We start from the raw sequence: 22,282 nt of genomic DNA, 5'->3' as shown, positions 1-22,282 counted from the left end.
TTTAATCATCTTTCGCTATTTCGTAACTTCCATTGGTCAATGGGGGGGCGAGAATGTTGTGCTAGGGGACTCGGGGAGTCAGTATGAGTACGGCCGGGGTATGGTGCGTACGATGGATTCTCCCGCAGTCGGTTCGTTACTTGCCCTTCCTCCGCTCCTCCTCCTTTTTATTTATTTATTTATTTATTTATTTTCAGGTTAGGGACGTCCTATTTATTTTTGCTGGTGGCAGTGGATTATATTTAATTCTGAGAACACATAAATACAGAGTATATATGGAGGATAATATGAAAAGGATAAGTAAAATAAAGAACAAGAATGAGAAAACAGTAAGAGTCATGAAGAGAAGAGGAGAAGCGGAGGAAGAGCAAGAAATGAAGCAACTGCAGGAGGGTCCGGCATACCCACCCTTACGCCGGTCGTTCTTATACTGACTCCCACACCCTTACGCCGGTCGTTCTTACAGACTCCCCAGTAGTTTTCTCATTTGCAGATTATCCACTTGTCAAAATCTCTTGACTGTGATGTACCAGATACTTGGTACCGGTAAATGTAGAAACTGTAGTTTTAAGGGGTAATGTTTCTAAAGTTGAGATTATTTGGAGGTAGTAAGAATAAAATTGAACAAACACTCGTCAAACGGGTAACGTGCGTCGTGCCATGAAATTGTCAGAGGGTGGAGTTAAAAGAAAATAATGGTGAGCAAAAGAATGGCTGGGATGGGATGAAAATTCCCTGGGCAATGGGGCTGGAATCGAAAGCAGACCCTGTGAAAACTGGTGCTGTAGAAAAAGTTGAGTGGTAGTTTTACCTCAAAATATCCTCCAAAACCAGTTTTCTGGCAGTAAAAGAACAGGTGTGTGACAAGGACTTGAGTGTGGCTAAAATAACCTAAAAAAAAGATGTCGCTCGGCTGAAGAGGTTAAGAAAAGCCTTTTGTGCTGATGAGATTTATTACAGCTATATCTAACCTCTCCACTTTGCAAAGCCACTCCTAAGCTGAACATAATTGTCAGGAGAATTCAAGGATAAAATGCAAAGGGCATCCCCGGTGTCAATGCTAACCTATACAAGCAAGCTGCTGTCGTGGTGGCCCTTGGCTCTTCAGAAATGTGAATCCAGTGGACTGTAGGCTGAAGTTTCCCTTCTGCAATCTACTACTGTTCATTCTAGGAAGAGGGAGGGAACCACCCGGTTACAGATGATAACCAAGTGTACAAACTGAAGGGCTGATATGACTACTAGTGAAGGAGAATCATCTCTGCCTCATACTTGGGAACTAGGGCTTATCAAGTTTCATATAACCATGACTTAGTACAGTATTGAAATTGTGATGGCCCAGTTCTATCAAGTGAAAACAAACTGACTATAATTCCACAAAGAGAGGTCTTCCCCTTTAATCTTTAAAAAAATCATCCGGAGGTAGCAAGAATAAAAACTGTCACAGCCAACTGCATAATACCCTCTTTGAGGTGTAGAGGCTACAAGGCGGGGCTACCATAGTGCAGAACATTTAAGGGTATATGACTGGCCTACTTGAGGACACTGCATGATCAAAAGTTTAGTCACCTCTCTGGTACTTAACCTGCCCCGTCCCGACCGATTTTCCACCACTGACTCCCTCCAATCCCGACCAATTTTGGAGAGAAAAAAAAAAAAAAAAAAAAAAAAAAAAAAAAAAAAGGCTCAAATCTCCGCTTTTGGCGAAACATCGAAAATTCAGACAAATCGCTCAGTATCCCTTACCTTACTGGGTTTTCTATCAGGCTGGCTCCAAAGAAAACGAACTCTATGGGAGGGTAACTATTCCACACTACTCATAAACGGTATTCATTTATTTACTTAATACGAATTAATATGTAGTACGAGAGCATACTGGTTTTCACACAGTAATCTATCTATCTATATACCTAGGCTGTTTCCCCCAAGGAAAGGGAGGTAGCCGAGACAGGACGACTCACTCTCCATTTACTCATCCAATCAAACACATTTATTCGCATCTTAGCCCCAAAGGGGAGAACGGACAGATCCTCACCGCACCACACCGCACAAGGGTCAACTGCACAATGCAATCAGTGACATCCGCAGCAGGGCCCGACAGCAGAACTGGTTTACCCCTGCCACATCATAATACACCCATCCCCTTACCCGCACCTGACCTGACTAGCTGATCAGACCAAATGCGGGAGAATATCCCCTCAGGGCTGCGTCATCACTTATTCATTCACAATTTCTCTCCATTTATTTCTGTCACGCACAGCCACTCTTCCTTGCTCAACAGACATCCCTCTCGCATCCAGCGCTCTCTTCACACAGTAATATAGGCAATATAAGCACTGCTTCACTCACCAAACACATCAACATACCTTTTGAGGTCACTTGCCCATACAACATTCGGACACAACAAAGAAACCACCACCACTGTATACAAACAATACATACGTTCAGTGACGAATTATGCAAGCCCTTCCTGGTCTTCTAACCTCACCAAAGCACACTACAACACTCTACAGACCATACAGAACAAGGCCCTAAAAATAATCACAGGCTGCACAGCTACTACACCCACAGACCACCTACATCAAGAAACCAAAGTCCTCAAAGTCAAGGATCACCTAGACATGAGAGACACCCAGTTTCTTGCTGCAGCCTCCACAAACCCACAACATCCACTATATTACATGGCAGCACATCCACCCACACCAAGAAACATCAAAACAACACCCAGCACATATACCATACACAAATACTGTCATTCTCCCCTCTCGCCCACCTCAGACCAGCTTCCAGAAGCATATCCACACTCAGATCACTCGCCACTCCATTCAGTCACTTAAAGACAACACACAGCTGCATGCACGGCCTCCTGACATCCACCCTTCTGAATCCTATCTCCCTCGTGAGGACAGGGTCCACCTGGCCAGGCTGAGATGTGGGCACCATCCAGCCCTCTTAAGCTACCAAAAGAGGCTGGATGACTCCGTCGCTGATGCCTGTCCAGGATGCAACACAGCACCCCATACTATTAAGCTCATTATGGAAGACTGCATTGCACACAATCACCTACACCAACAACACAACATACACTCTTTGAGAGCTCTGTGGGAAAGTCCGGTCTCGGCCATGGCCTTCCTAAGGGACTCGGGGCTGTTCGGCCAGACTGCCTAGGGAACAACTACGACTACTACATACCTGACCTTTTTTGGTGACATTACATGATCATCATTTCTGACTGTTTCTTCCTCTAATGCTACATAAACTTTGTCCTCCACATTGTCATCGATTGGGGAATCACTCTGGCCCTGAATTTCGTACCGTGGCACGACATGTCTTTACTGGCCAGGTCACTGGTAACAGGTGAATTGGTGAGACAATGGCATGCAGGGGGGGAGGGGAGGTTATGCAGGGTAAGGCATTGTCCCTGCCTGGCATCTTGTAGAGGAAGGTGTCCCGTGTATAAGTACCAAAAATCACACGCGAAAATTGAAAATTGTGCAAATTAGGGACCTTGCAATTGATGCGCGTTTATATACGTCAACAGGACTGACAGTGACAAAACGTGTGGACGTATATATACGTCAACGGGACGCGGCGGGTTAAGCAAGCCTGTCACTTCAACTGGAACATTCTAACCACCAAACCCCCATGTGGCTGGCAACAATAACAACACACAAATGTCTTGCCTTGGACTCCTACATCTCAATGAAGATAAAGTGCAAAACTTTTTTTAACTTATTTACTGTGACCTGTATCTTTTGAATGTGATTTTAAATGTGCGCTTGGATCAATATCTGTGAAAGAATCGGTGCCCTTGGTCTTGACACGAATTTTGATGGGTGGAGGTGAATCCTGGAGCTTTGACTTCTCTACCTCTGAGTTGGGGACATCAGTGTGGACAAAAACGGTGCAGCCGGGTGTGATGAGGCCGCTCTCATATGCCATGGCCAGTTGATTCACTAGTCGTCGTTCAACCTGAGGAATACTGACTGACTAACTGTGTTGGTAGTCTCATTTTTACTGTCTACCTGCTTACCTATCTATCTAACTATACTGAGATACTTGCAGTCTCCTGTTTACTCTGTCTTCCTACCTATCTATCTTGCAATACTGAGTTACTTGCTGTCAGCTTGCTACTCTATCTGTCTACAGTACTTGCCTAACTAGCTACATTACAGTATATCTAGGTACATGTAGTCTCCTTTTTACTCCATGTCTACTTACCTCTCTAACAAAATATACTGTGGTACTTGTGATCTCCCTTTTACTTTATCTGTCTACCTACCTATTTATCTATCTACATTGATGCACCTTTATCCCAGAAGGAGTGGCACCAAACAAAATGCCTCCAGGTCACTCCATTCTCCACCATCAGGCTGTCCTCTGTCCAACTTACTCTCATTCAAATACCTCTCCATCCCATCACTTTATTTCATCCACAGTCTCACCCACCCCTCTCCCCTACCACCTCACTTACATACATTCTACTAGTCACTCATTTGCCATTCCCTCCACATAGCTATGATCTTCACAATATATAATCTATTAAAAATTACATATAAAAAGAAACTTTTTGCATTTCAACAGAGTCTTCTTTATGTTCCTCTATACTCTTTTTAACTCCTTTTTTTTTTTTTTTAAGCATGTAAGGGAGTGATGTTGAATAATTGTCTGTTAACAGCAAGAATAAACTAAAAGAATGTCATCCAGACTAGGGAGTTAGAAGATATACTGTATTGTATTTACCTCGTATCTGATGGAATAAGCACCAAAATAAACACTGAAGCCAAAGTGAAAGGGTTAAGTGAGACTGATTTCACTTAGCTACCTCATGTTTGATGGAGCGAGCACCATAATAAACGTTGTATCCGTCTGCCAGCACATCCAGCACCATGGGGTCCCATTTGAGTTCAATGCTGTGCTTCTCCCTTGCCTTAGAAAAAAAGAATACTGAATGTTAGAGAAAAATACCAAAAATGAATAAATAACGTAAAATAAAATGTTTGGACAGTCATGTCTGTCGGGTGGTGTCAGGATTCTGGGGACTTGAATGATGAGTGAATGTGTGGCCTATTTCACTGGGCATGCTGTTAATAAGTTTTCCTGTACCATGAATTTCTCTTTCATTGCTTTCTGGGGGGAGGGTCTCTGCCTCACCCCACCATCATGCAGGAAAAAAAGATGTTGGGGGACGATGATGAGAATGAGGAGGAAGAGATGGAGGATAACAGTTTGAGAAAACTGAGATACAATGAATGGCATAGCCTGTGAACTGGAAATATGGAATATGATTTATCTAGATAGACAGACAGATAGGCAGACAGACAAATAATCAGATAAACAGACAGATAGGTAGATAGATAGATAATTCATAGCTCCTCCTCTCTCCCTTAAAGTCACATACATACAGTACACCATTTTCACCACCGAATTCATATTCATTCCCTGTAGGCTATATTTTAAAATAAAATGAGAGACATAAAAAAACAGACATACAGACAGGTAAATAGAGTTCTGTACTTCCTCTGTAACGTCAACCTACCTGTTTTGCCCAGCGATCCAGCTCCATCCGCACAAGCTTTAACAATTCTGCTCTTGAGAATGGCACAAAATACACAATCTCATTAATTCGTCCAAGAAACTCATCCCTCTGAAAGTGATTCTTCAATATTGGTCGAACAATTTTCTCCTTGAATCTGCCAAAGGAAAATGGGAATGAGTAAAGCATGAAAAGGGCAAAACAGAAATGTGAACAATTTTCCAGGCTGTTATCAGCACTGTAATATGAATTTAGAAGTAAATGAAAATACTGCATAGTGAAATTAATAAGTACAGTAACCTCTCAAATAACGCGAGGGTTAGGTTCCTGGAGAGGTCGCGTTAGTTAAAAACGCGTTATTTAAACATAATTTTCCTATAAGAAACAATGGTAATATTGGGGGTTACGTTCCTGGACTCTGGGAAAGTCTACCAATTTGAGGGGTTATGCTACTCTAAACTTAAAAGCAACATTATTAATTTGAAAGAAAATCCACGTAAAAAACAAAAAACAGTATATCTGGGGAGAAATAAACGACATTTGGGCCCTAGTTGGGCCGAAGCTTTGTTTACTTCTCCCCAAATACAGTTTTCGTTTTTTAAGTGGATTTTCTTTCAATCCTGGTTCATTCACGGCATTGTGAAAGTTCCTCAACATTATTAATGCATTAGTTCCTCAACATTATTAATGCATTAGTTCCTCAACATTATTAATGCATTAGTAGGTCATAAAAACACTACAGTAAAAGCAACATTTTCATTACAGTAAGAAGGTCACAAACAATAACGACACACCGCCTCACTTCATCTATGCATCACTCATCGTCTGCTGCTGTCCCTCCCCACCCCGCTCCCCCACCTCCCGCCGCTTCCCACCCTAAATTTGTTGTCCCTCCTCGCTCTGCTGTCCTTCCTCTTCCTCTGACTCCCGTGCTACTGGTGATGAAGATAACTCCCTTAAGTTTTCTGTCTTCTTCATAAAGAACTGCTCTATCTTGGTCTGAGTGGTTTTCTTCTTTCTGTTTCGCAGCATCAAGTTGTAACAATTTAGATCTGCCAACACTTTCCTGGTCAAATTTTGTCCGAAAACAAGACAGATTGTTCAGAATTGGGCCAAACTTCATTTTTGAATATTATAGTTCGAATAAAACAAGTTTAAGCAACAGGCAAATAAAAAATTGTATTTATGCATAAACTGCCACACACGGTCTATCAGCTCGAGACTGCCCAAGGCGCGCGCGGCTAATTTGAAACCATCACGTATGTGCAAAGTCGTGTTAAATCAAGAAACCCTTATTAATTAAACATATGTCCTTAAATATTTCTATCTATCTATCTATTGCCAGACGCCTCAATCCCGTTTGGGGTGGCCACAAACAAATCGCCTCCAAGTCGCCCTGTCCCCCGCCATTTCACTGCCCTGCTCCCAACTCACACCCCCCTCTCTCATATACCTCTCCACCACATCCCTCCATCTCATCCTCGGCCTCCCCCTCCCTCTTCCCCCCTCCACCTCACTCACATACACTCTCTTTGTCAGTCTTTCACCCTCCATCCTCTCCACATGGCCAAACCACCTCAGTGTGTTCCTCATAACGCTTCCTATCACATCCACATCCACACCACAACGCTCCTTTATATCCTCATTCGTCAGCCTGTCTCTCCATGTGACTCCACAGGCTCCTCTTAAATAACTCATTTCCACTGCTCTCACTCTTGACTTGTGTCCTTCCAACAATGTCCAAGCTTCACTTCCATACGTTAGAGTTGGTATCACAATACTGTCATGTGTTAAAACAAAAATGCGTTTTTTAAACTCGCGTTAGTTGAGAGGTTACTGCACAAGCTTATACTACCCCCTGTGGGAGTTTCTGTAAAGAGGGAAATCATGACAGATGTTGTGCAATCTACAGCACATTATTTTATTTTGACAAAAATTCCTAATCCCTTTCAGTTTCCTTGATGGCCTTGTGTTGTCAGACTTGAAGGTCAATCTGAACAGTACCCAAGGACACTCATTCCTGCTTCATAACTCAAGCTCACTGAATTTCATGTAACCACAACATGGTATTTAACCCCTAAGCACTGGTTGAGGGTTACATCCAACCCGAAATTGATGGATTAGGGCCCAAGTTGACGGCTATAACCTCAAGTGTTTTCGCGCCACAGTTTGAAGTGGCTGCCACTTGATCTCATTACCAAAGGGTGGAGGTAGCCTCCCAGCACCCAAGGAAAGCATACCTCAGTCATCTCTGTGACTCTGCCAGGTGTAGGACGATGCTTTCTTACATCTCTCGTCTGATTCTGTTCCCGCCTTACATGGACCCTTGCATCATCTGCCCCTGACAAGCCTCTTTGCAAGAATACTAGTTGGGCTCAGTAATAGTGGCATAAGACATGCCGTGGATGCAACAGTGTCTAGTTTATCTAGTAGTGGAGTAAGTTATCACATTGTAAGCAATGCCATAGTCGGCACCAAGGGCAGACACATGAACCTGTCCTGCTCTCACGTCGTTCTTGTGACAAAAATGAGTTCTCTTCCTCAAGTAATCACTCACCAACGCAACGACCTACAGACCTGGGGTTACTTTCATTCGCGAAGGAAGAGTTGGTGAGTAAAATGGTTTTTAACTCATTTCCCTAAGCGCTATACTTTCCAAGATATTAAGGTCTGAAAATAAGCAATTTTCAGAGTTTCTGAAAAATTGCCCATTGTGAGGTGACGACTTTATTAAATATTGCCCAGCGTGTGAGGGTTAAGTTGTGGGAGTTCCAGCAGATGAAAACAAACTGATTCTGGTATTGTTTTCACTTTTCCAGTCACATCATTAAGGATGGATACTGCAAGCCATATTACATCCAATACAGTAAGTACATTCTTCAGAAAATTAAAGATACTGTAACATTATTTCTTAATAAACCTTAAAAGAAAATTAAATCTTTTCAGGACAAAATCTGTGACAATAAAAAAATACTTAAGCACTGCTGATGAAAACAACACTACCCATATATACAGTAGCCTAAGCAAATAACATATGAATCATGCACACATGAACATACACACAGACACACCAGGTACCTGCGTGAGATAGTGATCGTCTCTGTGATCTCTAGATCTTCAGGCTGTCCCTCATATCGCTGCTTGGTTATCTTGTCAGCCTCAGCCCTCAACTGCATCCCGTACTCTGCTATCTCATCACTTGCCAAGTTGGAAGTCATGATGAATATTGCATCCTTCAGAAGTAAACAGGAAGTACAGTTAATCATGACGAGTCATATAAAATTATACCATGCTTCCTCTTAAGAAAGCTCTATACTGATGATGGCTATGGTACTGCTGATATTTTCTATGGACTCACAGCAAATCCAAATGTCTCAACCAGCCAATTACTTCCCAAAAGTTGCTGGAAGCTATTGGGGAAAAAAGAATTCTCATATGTGTAATAAGATTTGTAACAATATCAAACTCTCAGCCTGAACTTTTACTCTTTACTTGCATCCAAATATTTCCGGCCTAAGGGAGATGATGTGGCTGGTTACCAAGTACAGCTAGTCTTCAATTAGTTACTATGTACAGCTGATAAAATAACACCTATTTTTCATTTAGAGTTTTTCATGTTTCTTTATAATGATGCTTTCAAGTTGCAGTGAGTGCTTTTCTGTGTGTTTAACCTCTCACCTATGAACCACAAGCATGTCTCACTTAAAGGTGTTTCAATTAAAAGTTACATATTGGCTGCACAGATTTTAAGTGACAACTGACAGTATTCCTCGTAATATAAAATAACGTAGCTAGTTACTGTATGCAGTAATATTCCCTCTGCAGTAATGTCAACTTATTTTTACCAGAAAAAAAAAAAAAAAAAATGGGACTCTCCCACAACTTGAATGCTAAGTCACAGTCGCAAGAAATCAAAGTTTTAGTTATAGGGCAGGAGTGAGTCTCCATGAATATTAGTCAAAATGACCCTCAAATCTGAATGCACCTGGCCATCAACTGAACTGAATGAGCTTAGGGATCTTTGTCAGGTTATAATAAATTTACTACAGTAACCAGTGAGACTCCTTTCTACCTCATAACTAAAGCTCATCAAATTTCATGCAACCAAAACTTTAATCATTCAAGATATGGGAGTCGTCCACTTCAACCAGGTGAAAACAAACCCACTATAGCCTACCTTACAATCAATGGTCTTCCCCTTGCCATCTGTGAGTCGACCCTCATCAAAGAGCTGCAGCAGGATAGTGAGAACATCCGGGTGGGCCTTTTCCACTTCATCAAAGAGCACAACTGCACTAGGAAAAGCTCGCAGCTTTTTGGTCAGCTGTCCACCCTCATCATGCCCTACATACCCTGGTGGTGACCCTATGAACTTTGCCACCTCGTGTTTCTGCTGGTACTCAGACATATCTATTCTGATGAAGGAGTCCCGCTTGCCCTTGTGAAGGTACTCAGCGATCTGTTTGGCTAGCTCAGTCTTACCAATACCAGAAGATCCGAGGAAGAGGAAGACTAGAGGGTGTTCTTCATCATACCAGCCATTCTCCTTGCGTCTGATGGCTCCACACACTGTTGTAATAGCCCCCTCTTGCCCTATTATTCGTTGCTTGATTCTCTGCTCCAGGGGGAACTTTCTCCTCTCTTCAATCTGCCTCTGTTTCTGCTCACCCTGGTACTTTTCTGTGTACTTCTGCATCATGGTCTTCATCCCAATGTCCCTATGTAATGAGAGGGAAATGAGAGAAACAGTCTTCACCTGAGTATACAGACTGAATGACAGGGATTCAAGACATTTTATGACTACATGCCTCATTCACACACCATACAGTATATCCATTCCTGTACTCTGCCATCAAGGGTGTTGATGCCCAGTGCTAGACTACTCAGTACCGTACCAATCTTCAAGGCAAGAGTGACCAACTACTCATCCCCAAGAGACATTATGCAAACAAGAAACCCCAACCACCCTTTAGAAATTGATGCTTATGGAATATATCCATCTCGAACACCTTAACTCAACAGACCGCTAGAAGAAAAAAAAAAAAAAAAAAATGTATGAGGACACCGGGCTAATGCACTACATTAGTATACAGTATGAAGGCCCACCCTTAACCTCCCTATGTGGATTACAACACTGTCCTATAAAGGGGAACATACCTAAGAGCAACAACTTCTGCTAAGGTAGAACCACCACTGCTAGAAAATAATACAATACTTCACCTAGAATAGTCCTCAGGCCTGAAGCGATACTCGTTGGTGGCAAGAGGGTTGGCACCAGACTGAAGGAGGAGGTGTATGCTCTCATGGTCATTGGCCAAAACAGCATAATGGAGTGCAGTGCAGCCCCGGTACATCTGGTCGTGCCGTAACAGTGTGGTGAACTCACTCTCACGGATCACCTCCACACTCATGGGCGAGGTACGATTTTCCCGCGCCACCTGACACATCAAGGTATAATTGTAAATGTCAGATAGCATGTGATTGCTAAAGTATTGGAATAACATTACTATTCTTTTCACCTGACGCCACTCTCCCTGTATTATTATACTGAGCCATTTCCCTGGTCAAAACATAACTCAGAGGTCTCCATGTGGGGAGAGGTCCTGTACAGAAACTTCTAGGCTTGCTGACTGAGCATGGAAATGTCTTAAAACTGAGACACATGGAGAGCTGACAGTTCACTTTTTTACTTGGTAAAGAGTTTAGTATTGATTATCTTTGTCCCATATGGTAAACTGTAAAATAATGATCTTTGAAATCTATCATTAAGTAACTGTTATTCTCTTTTTCTTAATCATATCTATGTAGCTAATTTGCCAGTTACATCCTACTTTACAGCACCAGATGCAAGAAAAAAGTCATGATATTTTGGAAAACATTCTGTACAGCTGGTTTTTTTACATGATCACCTGGAATATGTTTGAGAAATTATCTGGCAAGTTGGGGTCAGCACCATTCTCCAGTAACACCTTGATGGCCTGAGACCGACCATTAACAGCAGCTGCGTGAAGAGCTGTCCAGCCATACGGATGACGGCAATTGACATCAACACCTTTCTTGAGGAATTCCTGGAAAGAAACCACAATATTACGGTACTCTAGAGGTACCGGTATAATTTTCCCTATCAAGAGTACAGCAGGGAAGAAAGGTTACTGGTTCTTTGAAAGCAGTGATGAGAAACAGGGAAGTGAGCATGGAAGTGAAAAAGTTACTACATGACAGTATTGTGTTACCAACTCTAACGTATGGAAGTGAAGCTTGGAAGTTGTTGGAAGGACACAAGTCAAGAGTGAGAGCAGTGGAAATGGGTTATTTAAGAGGAGCCTGTGGAGTCACATGGAGAGACAGGCTGACGAATGAGGATATAAAGGAGCGTTGTGGTGTGGATGTGAATGTGATAGGAAGCGTTATGAGGAACACACTGAGGTGGTTTGGCCATGTGGAGAGGATGGAGGGTGAAAGACTGACGAAGAGAGTGTATGTGAGTGAGGTGGAGGGGGAAAGAGGGAGGGGGAGGCCAAGGATGAGATGGAGGGATGTGGTGGAGAGGTATATGAGAGAGGGGGGTGTGAGTTGGAAGCAGGGCAGTGAAATGGCGGGGGACAGGGTGACTTGGAGGCGATTTGTTTGTGGCCACCCCAAACGGGATTGAGGCATCTGGCAATAGATAGATAGATAGATAGAAGAGATAACTAATTTTAGAGAATCTTTTAACTCCACACGAATCTAATGACAACACTAGTTTAACACAAATATTTTTCTTCTGCAACTTATTTCGCACAGCTCAATTACAAATTAAGAAAATCCTATGGCTCTACATCCCTTTTTTGAGTACTTCTTTATGACCAGCATCACATGCTACTCTATTATGTTAATCTATTGTTACTGGTAAAACTCAGCATTGAAAATGAAGAAAAGGCAATTTTAGCCAAATATAAAGCAAACAGAGTAAATAAAAGATACACGGCTAGGTAGTTCAGTACCGTATCATAAAGGGAATCTATCCAGCATGGTTATACTAAATTCCGAAACTTTACAAAGCAATCTTACCAGCATTCTGTCTGTATTTCCAACCATGGCAGCCAGGATAAACTCTCTTTCATTTATCTTCTGTTCTCTATTCATATCCCAACAAGCAGCAATACACAGACAGAGGGAGACATGATACAGTCTACTAAAATTTTGCTTGGTCCATTCACTTTCTTCTCTATTTGTATCATGATTTCGTTCACATATATTTGATACACGGAATATAACATCTTCCGTAATTGGCTTGTCAATGTCGGCCACGCGAAAGCCCGAAGGTGTGGGCAAAGGCTGGTGTAATCTCACGGTACTTCCTGCCCTACACCACCCTACTGTCCCTCTGGTTTTCGATAATGACACCCTAAAAAGCCTTCCACTGCATTTACTGCTGAAGCTGACAAGTCTATTGATGCCCGGCCACGCCATTTTTTGAATATGTTTGCACTATGATTTTCCTATTTACAGTGCACGGTACTCTTGTCAGCACACCGTCGCAAACACGTACACGCCTCCGTGAATGATCGAGAAATCGGATTTTCGGGTCTTCTCTGGCACGGCACACATCGTAATAATTGATTTACATGCATCTCATTTTGTTAAGTGTGCATATGCTTAAACCAAGCATAACGTATACTATTGACTTCGCTAATCGTTACAAGGTTCTTTGGATAAAGAATTTTGTAACTGGGAAAGGATAAAATATACCGATTTCGCGAAGTATCCATGTAGTTTTGTTTACATTTTCACGAGGCTACGAAAACTGTCAACATTTGCCCGTTGAGACTCAAATAATCTGATAAATCAACTAGCAGAGCTTGTCGGCATCACTCACATCATCAGTAACTCAATAATACTGACTGATAATGTAAAGTAGCGAGAATGAAAATTTTCATGCCAATAAACATTAACAGCTGGCTGGAGCGGTGGTGTGGATAAACCTTGGTAATCAAGGCCTAAAGGCCTTGTTATAGTTTTTACCGTCTAGGTACGAGAAAACGTCATTCTAGATATGGTCTATAATATGTATGAAAAATTTAAAATCAGTTAAGGACTACAACTCCCATACTTTTACAAATCACTGAAACAAATTGCCCTGAAATGGGCATCATATGACCCTACACACCTTCACATTCCACATCTTGGATGTTAATACAACAATACTGTATATTCCGAAACAGCATATCTGTTTCATTCAGGCCTGATGTGATGGCATTAGATGGAAATGTCTCAATACATGTTAGTGTCTTGTGATGGATTAAATATCCTATCATCACCATCCAAATCTTTATTCTTACCTAAACTGAGGGAGTGAGGTAGGAGCCAGAAATGAAGGAGAAAGGATAAAAGTGGAAGAAGTGTCAGGGGCATGCCCAGTAAATGGAGGGCACACAATCATTCAAGCCTTTGGAATCCTCGTTCCACCTCACAAGCATAACCATTTCTACATAGGCTATATCCTTTTTCTGGACTTTTCTTTTAATATGAGCTTCCCATATGCCTGCAGGAGTCATTCAGTCAACTATGAACTTAAAAATGGGTGCTAAATCCAATCAGTACTTTTTCATACATAGATCTATCCACATCAAGAACCTATCAATATAACTTAATCAGTGAGTGTTCATCACTGAAGTGCTGGAGAGGGATGCCTTCAAATGATGCCACCAATATGAAGTGGTGGCAGAGCTGCCTGTTTATACATAGGTCCCTCATCTCCTCGGTCCCAGTCCCCCAGAGGGACAGCGGACTGCAGAAGGGCAGCTCTGGTCAGCAGTTCACTGAGTTCACATTCAGATGAGCCTGGGAATGCAACTACTCCCACTACCACTGTTCATCTGAGATCTGTTTTCCAAGAGTTAATAATCTTATGCCTTTGTTAACATCCAGGCTTTGCTCAATTATTTGATTGTTATGAATATCATGCTGAGTACATGTGCCTGAGATTAACTAATATAGTTATTTTGGCCAGCCTACAGCAGCAGTAGTAATAGTTCCCCTATGCTCATATGGATGGGAGCCCAGTAGATTGCGGGAAACTAATGATATCCACTGTTCTCCTTTTGGAAGGTGAGGGAGTTGAACATGTGTACACCTGGACACAACAGCAACACCATAAAGTGTCCCTTTGGAATGCCATTCACTGCAGTGAAATGGTTAATCAAGATAATTTTTAAACACTAAGATTTATCAGTTTAATATCAACTGCAGGATCCCCACCCTCTTTAAAAATATAAAAAATAAATAAAATCTTTTAATTCTGTACCTTAAGTAATACCTGTACCTGAGCATTTTACATTCACACACACACATGCACACAATCTCATCCCCAAGCTCTTAAACGTGTGGATGGGTTGTGACTTTCAGCAACTGAGCGCTAGTGGATTTCCGCAGTTCAATGAGTTCTATGACTGGATGACCTTGGGCCACAACAACAATTATCTATCCCTCTACTGACATATGATGGATGGAGATGACACCAGCTGTTCTTGTCCCTGTAGGTAATGATCCCATTCTTCATCTTAGCCATTTCAATAGTGTGATGTCTTATGGAGTGTTTTCTTGCCTCCAACTGATGTAATCACCTTAGGAGTGGCTTATCAAACTGAAGGGGCTTGATACGGCCTTTATTAACCCCTTCAATACCCAGGATCTCTTACTAATTACATAAAAACCATTTGGCAACAGTGAGAACAGAGAACTGTACAAAATTAGGTCACTATACTGAATACGCAGCATTATGGAGAACAATATTAACATACCAATTTCCTCAAACTATTCCATGCAACAAATATGAATTTACTCATGAGCAAGTGATGGTCACTCCATTCCCCTATTACTACAGTGCATTTGTTTACACTTACAAAGTTCCCTAACCCTTTTCAGATTAGTTCACAACCAAGTGTGATCTGGAGGGATGGTTTGACTAGTAACCAAGAAGACTCACTCCTACCTCATAACTAAGGCTCACTGAATTTCATACACCAGTGTTAAAGATGCCAGAGGAGCCTAGTTCTGTCAGGCAAAAACACAACAATTATAGCTACAACCTCTCCCATGTATGTACCAAGCGTAAAACAATATCCTAAGATGAATAACTCAAGATGAAGTCAATTCTTACAGTTATTGGAAAAATAATATACATGGAACTGATGTACTCTTGAGTCCGTGAAAAGGTATTGTTGTCATCCTCCTCTTCCCCCTCATCATCATCATCATCATCTAACTTTTATTCCCTCCTAGGGATTAGGTGAGGTAGGAACTAGAAACATGGAGAGTGAAAGCACGAAAGAGGGAGTACTATAAAATAAAGCTACTAATTACATTAGTGTACTGTATTCTGTATTTTGTATCCACAGATGTGCCTCATAGCTCAGCCTATGTACATGAGACCTGTTAATGCAAATATATCGTACAGCATTACAAGTTTAAAATAATAAATATTTCTTTAATATTAACTTAAGAAAAATCACTTCTCTGGTACCTACGGTACAGTATATACAATAAAACTGTACATGGCATAAGAGGCTTCATAACACCACTTCCTAAGTGATATATTTTGCATATTACACTTTGGCATTCTTTTGCATGCTATTTATACCCTTTTAATACACCCTAGTTGCACCAATTACACACAAGATACTGAGGCGTAATGTGCAGAATAACAGCTTAGGATGAGGTACAAATTCTCTGGAGTCACTTAGAATGTGATCCTTCGGCTTCATCCACACCAAATGCTTGCTGGCATGGGCAACTGAGAGTAGTAGGTCTGTATCAATGTAACCTGTAGAAGTTCTCGCCTGATACCCGCCAACACCCAGTATGGCCATTTGTATAAGCATTTGGTGTGGACACAATCTTACTCTCATGATGGCTTAAGAACCATATACAGTACATGCAAGATGGAGTGGTCACTGATAAACTCAGTTCAGTAAAAAACACATCACGTTTTCACCCATCTTATAATCACTACTGTACCTTATATTTAATCATTATCATCACCATCACCATAATCTTGACCTTTTTATCCACCTAAGAAAAGGGTTAAAAAGGGTCCAAAAAACAGGGCAAGAGAAAATACTGTACAATAGAGGGAAAACTATCAACAGCATGACCAGTGAAATGGCCCAGATACTCATTCACATTTCAATCAAGGCCCTGGAATCCTGACTTCTCATTTCCCTTCCAAGGATAGGATAATACAGGGGAAAAAAAAGGGGGGGGAGGGAGAAACTAACAATAAAATTTCAAATTTATTGGGTCACACTCCCATTCATGCACCATTCAAGCCCCCAAACCCTGACTCCACTTCAAACTTACAAGCTTCACACCACCTATCAGCTTGAGTAACTCCAAAGCCTATCACTTCACCAGGAAAGAACAGAGGTGCCAATTCCTTGTTTTACACTCCTCCATACACAACTCTTCCAACCATAATCTTCACTGTAACTTGGCCTAAAACTGCCATCTCTGCATCTTGACGGCTGAGTTGTAATAATAGATTAACAGTAGATTATCGTCCTAGTCATGAAGAAGTGCTCTGGAAAGGACCATACTGATGTCTTTTTCTGCCACTGATCTATGTTGAATAAGCTATAAAAGGACAAAAATCTGTCCTAAGTTATGATGAAAAGATTATAGTTTGATCCACTGTTATCAGAAAAAAGGGGTTAATAGGCAATCATTCTGTAATGTACAAAGGACCCAATAACAAAAAATAATGTGGAAAAAGGCAACACACAAAGAAGATTTTACCAGTGTAGCAGTTCTAAGGCTGGCAGGACAAAGCAGTCACATATTAGCTGCCTTAATATTTGGCTTAGCTACACTGAAATACAGGACACGGCACATCATCAGTGAACATAAAAACATCTTCCATGGTGCTGTAATTACACTTACTGTCGTAGATCTTATATACCTATATCTACAGTATATAGTTATGAACATTTAAACTGTATTAAGTTTAGGTATACTGTGTATGCACTCTAATGGCTGAAATAAAATAAAAGATATATTAAATTAAGTCATTTTAAAAATTTTACATACCCTGTACTGTAGGAAGCTTAGGTATGTTTGTATATACTGTAACAGACAAAAGAAATAAAATAAATACTGTATGTAACTGGGGATATGAAGGTCACCTAGGCTGATAATCTCAAGAACTTGGGAGGCTTTCTAGAACCTCTTCCTTTGCATTTATTATGCATGATACACCCTGATGTTATCTTCTCTATTTTTTTATACTGAAGAATAAATCACAAGTACGCATGGTATACAGGCTGGCCCATAAATTGTGCTCCAACAAATTGTGCTCCACTAGAAACTTACATGGTAAGAACTTGTGTTGTGGGGACAGCTCAGTTGGCTAGTGTGGGTGTTGTTGGGGCAGAGGGGGTAGGAAATGAAGAAATGAGGCAGGGGAAACTGATAACACTGCGAGCTATCCCCACAACACACAAGAAATCACCCAGTGGATTGGAAGTGGAGTGTTATATATGGGCCACCCCGTATAATATGAAATATAACTTGCTATGACGAATGCACGGTCAAAACACCACCTTCCATATTTCTTAGTGAGTTACACTTCATAATTATAGTAATTTTATATCAACATGGTGCAGGAGGGACACCCCACAGTGGTGCTTATATCAATAGGATGCTCTGTTACCTAATTATATAAATGTCCTTCCCAGAAATGGCACGATGGACTGCAGGAGATGCTTAACTTCAGTATATAGTCCATTAGGTTCACACTCAGATGATCCTGTGGTTACAACTACCAATAATACTACTCAGAGCAATACAGATGGCCTATGTGGCATCATCATCATCATCATCATCATCATCATCATCATCCTTTTCCCCACCTGAATCTGGGGTGAAGTAGGGCTTAGACACATAAGAAGAACAGGCACAAGACTGGGAGAAACATAATTATACTGTGTGCATTTAGAAACCAGCTAATGGGTTAATACAGGAAGAAAAAGAACAAAAAAGGTGATACAATGAGAATTTTTACCTCTTTAACTATCATTCACTCCTTTACTGCCATATCTGGAGCATAGGAGTCTAGTTAGGATACTCAGTCCTGACATTTGAGGCAAAAGCAACCAGTTGCTCAACCCTGAGTGGCATTTTATGAGCAACATATCCAACCATCTTTCCAATGTCCAACCTTATGGGCCACATCTAGTCATAATGTGGGTTTATCATACAATAATCATTTCGTTTCACTTAGTTTATACAGACTCCACCATGCTTGCATGCATCAGCCTTGGTCACCTAATGGCGGTTCTCCATGCTGCTTGATCTCTGGCAGCCTCCCATTTAGTCTCTTATCCCTGATGCCACACTCAATGACCTCGTCCCATGTCTTTTTCTGTCTACCTCTTGCAACCCTACCCTTAACGTTAACACTTCTCACTTTCTGTACCCAACTGTCATTCCCCAGCCTCTCCACATACCCAAACCATCTCAGTCCACCTCTCCTCACCACATCACCAATACGCACCAGTCCCATCCTACCTCTTAACCATAACATCCACCAAAAATCATGATAAAAAATATGAGTATCTTTCAGGCTAAATAAATTGCACTAAACATAGATATACTATGATTACTGTACACAACATCAATATCATACTGTATTAATATACTCTTTATACAAACTGTACTTAGTGTAAATTGCACATACAGAAAATAAATTAAATAATAATAATAATCATCATCATCACCACCACCACCATCCCAACAACGAAGATATACAGAGAGGTTGGATACAAAAACAAAGATAATTTAATATAAAGCACAAATGCAGAATATAAATTACATATATACATACATACATACATACATACATATACACAAACATCATCATCATCATCATCATCATCGTCATTAATCATCATCCCTATTAAAAGTGGTTAATGGGAAATGAGAGCTGGTATGATAAAGACAATGATTTACCCCATCTCGGTCCTCATTTCTAAGACTGCTGCTGCTGCTGTTGTGTCTGCTGTGTCTGCTGCTGTTGAGGCTGTTGCTGTGGAGTCTGCTGCTGCTGTTGCTGCTGACTGCGCTTGGCAATGGCAGCTAATTTCTGCTGTAATTGTAGCTGTAGACAAATATAAAATGAAAAACCTGAGCGCAAGGAAAAAAAAATCTGAGTAAACTGATCATGGTTTAGTTTAAATAGGTGTTGATAGTAACTTCAGCTATCACTGTTATCATCATTACTATTACCATTATAATTATCATCGCTATGAAAATTAAGACAGATGATAATGATGCTGGAAGTGGCAGATGTGAACTGAAAGAGCAAGTGTGTGGAAAGTAGTTGGATGATGATGATGATGATGATGATGATGATTACAAAGAATGAATTGTTATGAAGACAGTATGAAGACAGAAGACTAAAAACTGAGACAATGATGATGATGTGCTGTGATGGAGTGTGTGAAGGCAAATGGGTAAGGGTGGATAAAATAATGATGATGATGATGTACAGGTATGTCCCCCACCTTCTGTTTTGCAATGAGGGCGACCACAGATGCCTGTGATGTGGAGGTGTGTGCTGAGCCGATGGTTGCCTCCCCACCCGACACCACTGTCCCAGCACTCTGTAGTAACACCATGTTATATTAGGGTATGGCTTGTTGGCCCATACTCTAAGTGGAACAAGAGGCTTTGCAGCACTTTTTCTACAGCGATAAAAAATACATATTAAACCAACATTCTCTTGTATGTTTTTTATGCCATTTTATTATCAACATACAAGAGGATACTGAGGTCAAATATTCACAGTAATTCATTAAAGACAAGGTGTTATATCTTTACAGAGACTTTATTTTCATTTACTTTTTCCTTAACCCCAGCTGCTGGACATGGACAGTGGAACCATTATAACTGAATGATACTGCTGACAGGTTATACAAATGTCCTTCAGCTCTCTCTGTATCGCCTGAAAGGAGGATGAAAGGCTGCAGGGGAAGGGTCATTTCCGCCTGCAATCTGCTCAGATGACCTTGCAGCAAAACAACAGTAATCCAAAATATCCCACTGCTGTATTAAGTACTCATCTTCTCAGTAGTTAGAGAGAATAATTCATGTTCATACAGCATGTAAGATTCAAACGAGAAAGTCTTGTGATACTGTAATGCATTTAAAAACTCATGGGAAGTGGGGGGGAGGGAGAATTGCCCCTTTTACCTCAACCACGGGTATACTTATGGACACAGCAGTGAGATTCCCATATAGGGTACTGTACAAAATCACTGGTCTAACTTTTAAGAAAGTGCCTTAGTAAAAACTGACACTATTGTACCTGAGTTAAAAAATAATTAAATAAGACATTAAAAGAAAATTATCACTACACCAAACTCTATCTAACATTCACTGACCATCAGACGACAATGAACAACTATAAAGTATTAAGAGTCTCGTGGTCAGAACAATTCTAGTACTGGTAATCTATTCCAAATGATGCCACACTTTATTCTGCTAAGTGTGTCATCTATGCCTGAGAGTGCTTATATTGGCACATTAACCATCTCATGGTCAGGATAACTCTATTAGTTTATTCCAGCTAATGCTGGGCAGTTCTAATAAGCTCAGCGAGTCATAACAGAGTGTTAAGAAGCAAACCAAACATAAGCAATCATGCAATATACTCATAACATGCCATCAGTTTTACCCAATTCATGCTTCACCATCCATGCACATACCAATACTCACCTCTTCACTGACAGGTTATACAAGAGTTCCAGCATTTCTTTCTTGCAGGCTGATGTGATGCTCTTACAAAATTATGCATGACTGGGTATATGAGACTAAGAACCCTACAACAAGTTAACGGTTGTAGGTGAGACAACATGACTAGGCTCACTATGCTCTACTTACTCTAACTTGGCCTAAAACTGTCAGCTCTTTATCTTGAATGCTTAGCTGTACCAAAAGATTAACACTAGAATATGATGCTAGTCATGAAGGAGTACCATGAAAAGCATGTACAGCAGCAGCCTGGTCTTTTTCTGCCACTGAACTACGCGAAACAAACTGCAAAGGGACAAAAACCTGGGACACGTTAAGGTGAAAGAACTATAATGCCCTTATGTCCATCCTTTACTCACATATCTCACTGGGCCTGGTAGGGTGCCACCAATGTAGTTACTACACGAACATACAGTACTAATCAGTAGGAGGAGTATATCTAATGATGATGAAAGTAAAATGCACAGTACAGTAGCAGCATAACACTGCAAGAAAACCGAAATATGAGTTGCAAAATATTACAGCTTTTTACATAATACTGTACAGTAGGGGGGGCTGGCAAATCAATTTCATAGATGGCAGTGGATTTTTAATAGGCAATTTTCCTTAATTTATTTTGGACTTTAAAAAAATAAAAAAAAAAATAAAAAAAAAAAATAAAAAATGGACTCACGGTACATAAAAAAAAACTATCCACTGACAACATCAACAGCACTACACCACTGAAATAGGATCAGGAAGTGCAGGAGACATCACAGCACCTTTTCTTTGGTGATGGTCTTGTATATGCAAATGTTAACAAAAAACAAAATCCTTAATAAACTATCTACTAACAACATCAACATTAATACATCACCTTATACTATGCACCCCTTACAAACATACCTGGCCTGTTGGAAAAGTCATCTGAACCATTTGCTGTGGTAGTACCACGGTGGTGAACATTATCTACTAACA

The 22,282-nt window shown here is 40.8% G+C and overlaps 2 protein-coding genes across 2 annotated transcripts in view; both read right to left on the bottom strand.

The window, feature by feature from the left end:
- Positions 1 to 13,022, bottom strand: part of LOC145398794 (mitochondrial disaggregase-like) — a 33,136-nt gene extending 20,114 nt beyond the window's left edge. Inside the window, exons 1-8 of the mRNA XM_080271603.1 lie at positions 12,587 to 13,022; positions 11,446 to 11,604; positions 10,757 to 10,974; positions 9,714 to 10,254; positions 8,615 to 8,769; positions 5,540 to 5,693; positions 4,826 to 4,930; positions 3,747 to 3,972 (exon numbers count right to left, since the gene is read on the bottom strand). Of these exons, the coding sequence (XP_080127729.1) occupies positions 3,747 to 3,972; positions 4,826 to 4,930; positions 5,540 to 5,693; positions 8,615 to 8,769; positions 9,714 to 10,254; positions 10,757 to 10,974; positions 11,446 to 11,604; positions 12,587 to 12,988 (1,960 nt within the window). The 5' untranslated portion in view covers positions 12,989 to 13,022. The remainder of the gene's footprint in view (positions 1 to 3,746; positions 3,973 to 4,825; positions 4,931 to 5,539; positions 5,694 to 8,614; positions 8,770 to 9,713; positions 10,255 to 10,756; positions 10,975 to 11,445; positions 11,605 to 12,586) is intronic.
- Positions 13,023 to 19,541: 6,519 nt separating this feature from the next.
- Positions 19,542 to 22,282, bottom strand: part of Spt20 (transcription factor Spt20 homolog) — a 30,233-nt gene continuing 27,492 nt past the window's right edge. The window contains exons 26-27 of the mRNA XM_080271601.1: positions 20,077 to 20,175; positions 19,542 to 19,718 (exon numbers count right to left, since the gene is read on the bottom strand). Coding sequence (XP_080127727.1) covers positions 19,542 to 19,718; positions 20,077 to 20,175 — 276 coding nt within the window. The remainder of the gene's footprint in view (positions 19,719 to 20,076; positions 20,176 to 22,282) is intronic.

The sequence above is a fragment of the Coenobita brevimanus genome, chromosome 46 (genome assembly GCF_032717465.1).
Source record: "Coenobita brevimanus isolate Jiangsu-jjx chromosome 46, ASM3271746v2, whole genome shotgun sequence".
Taxonomy (NCBI): domain Eukaryota; kingdom Metazoa; phylum Arthropoda; class Malacostraca; order Decapoda; family Coenobitidae; genus Coenobita; species Coenobita brevimanus.
The sequence above is the reverse complement of the archived record's forward strand: the minus strand, read 5'-3'. Positions and strand labels throughout refer to the sequence as shown.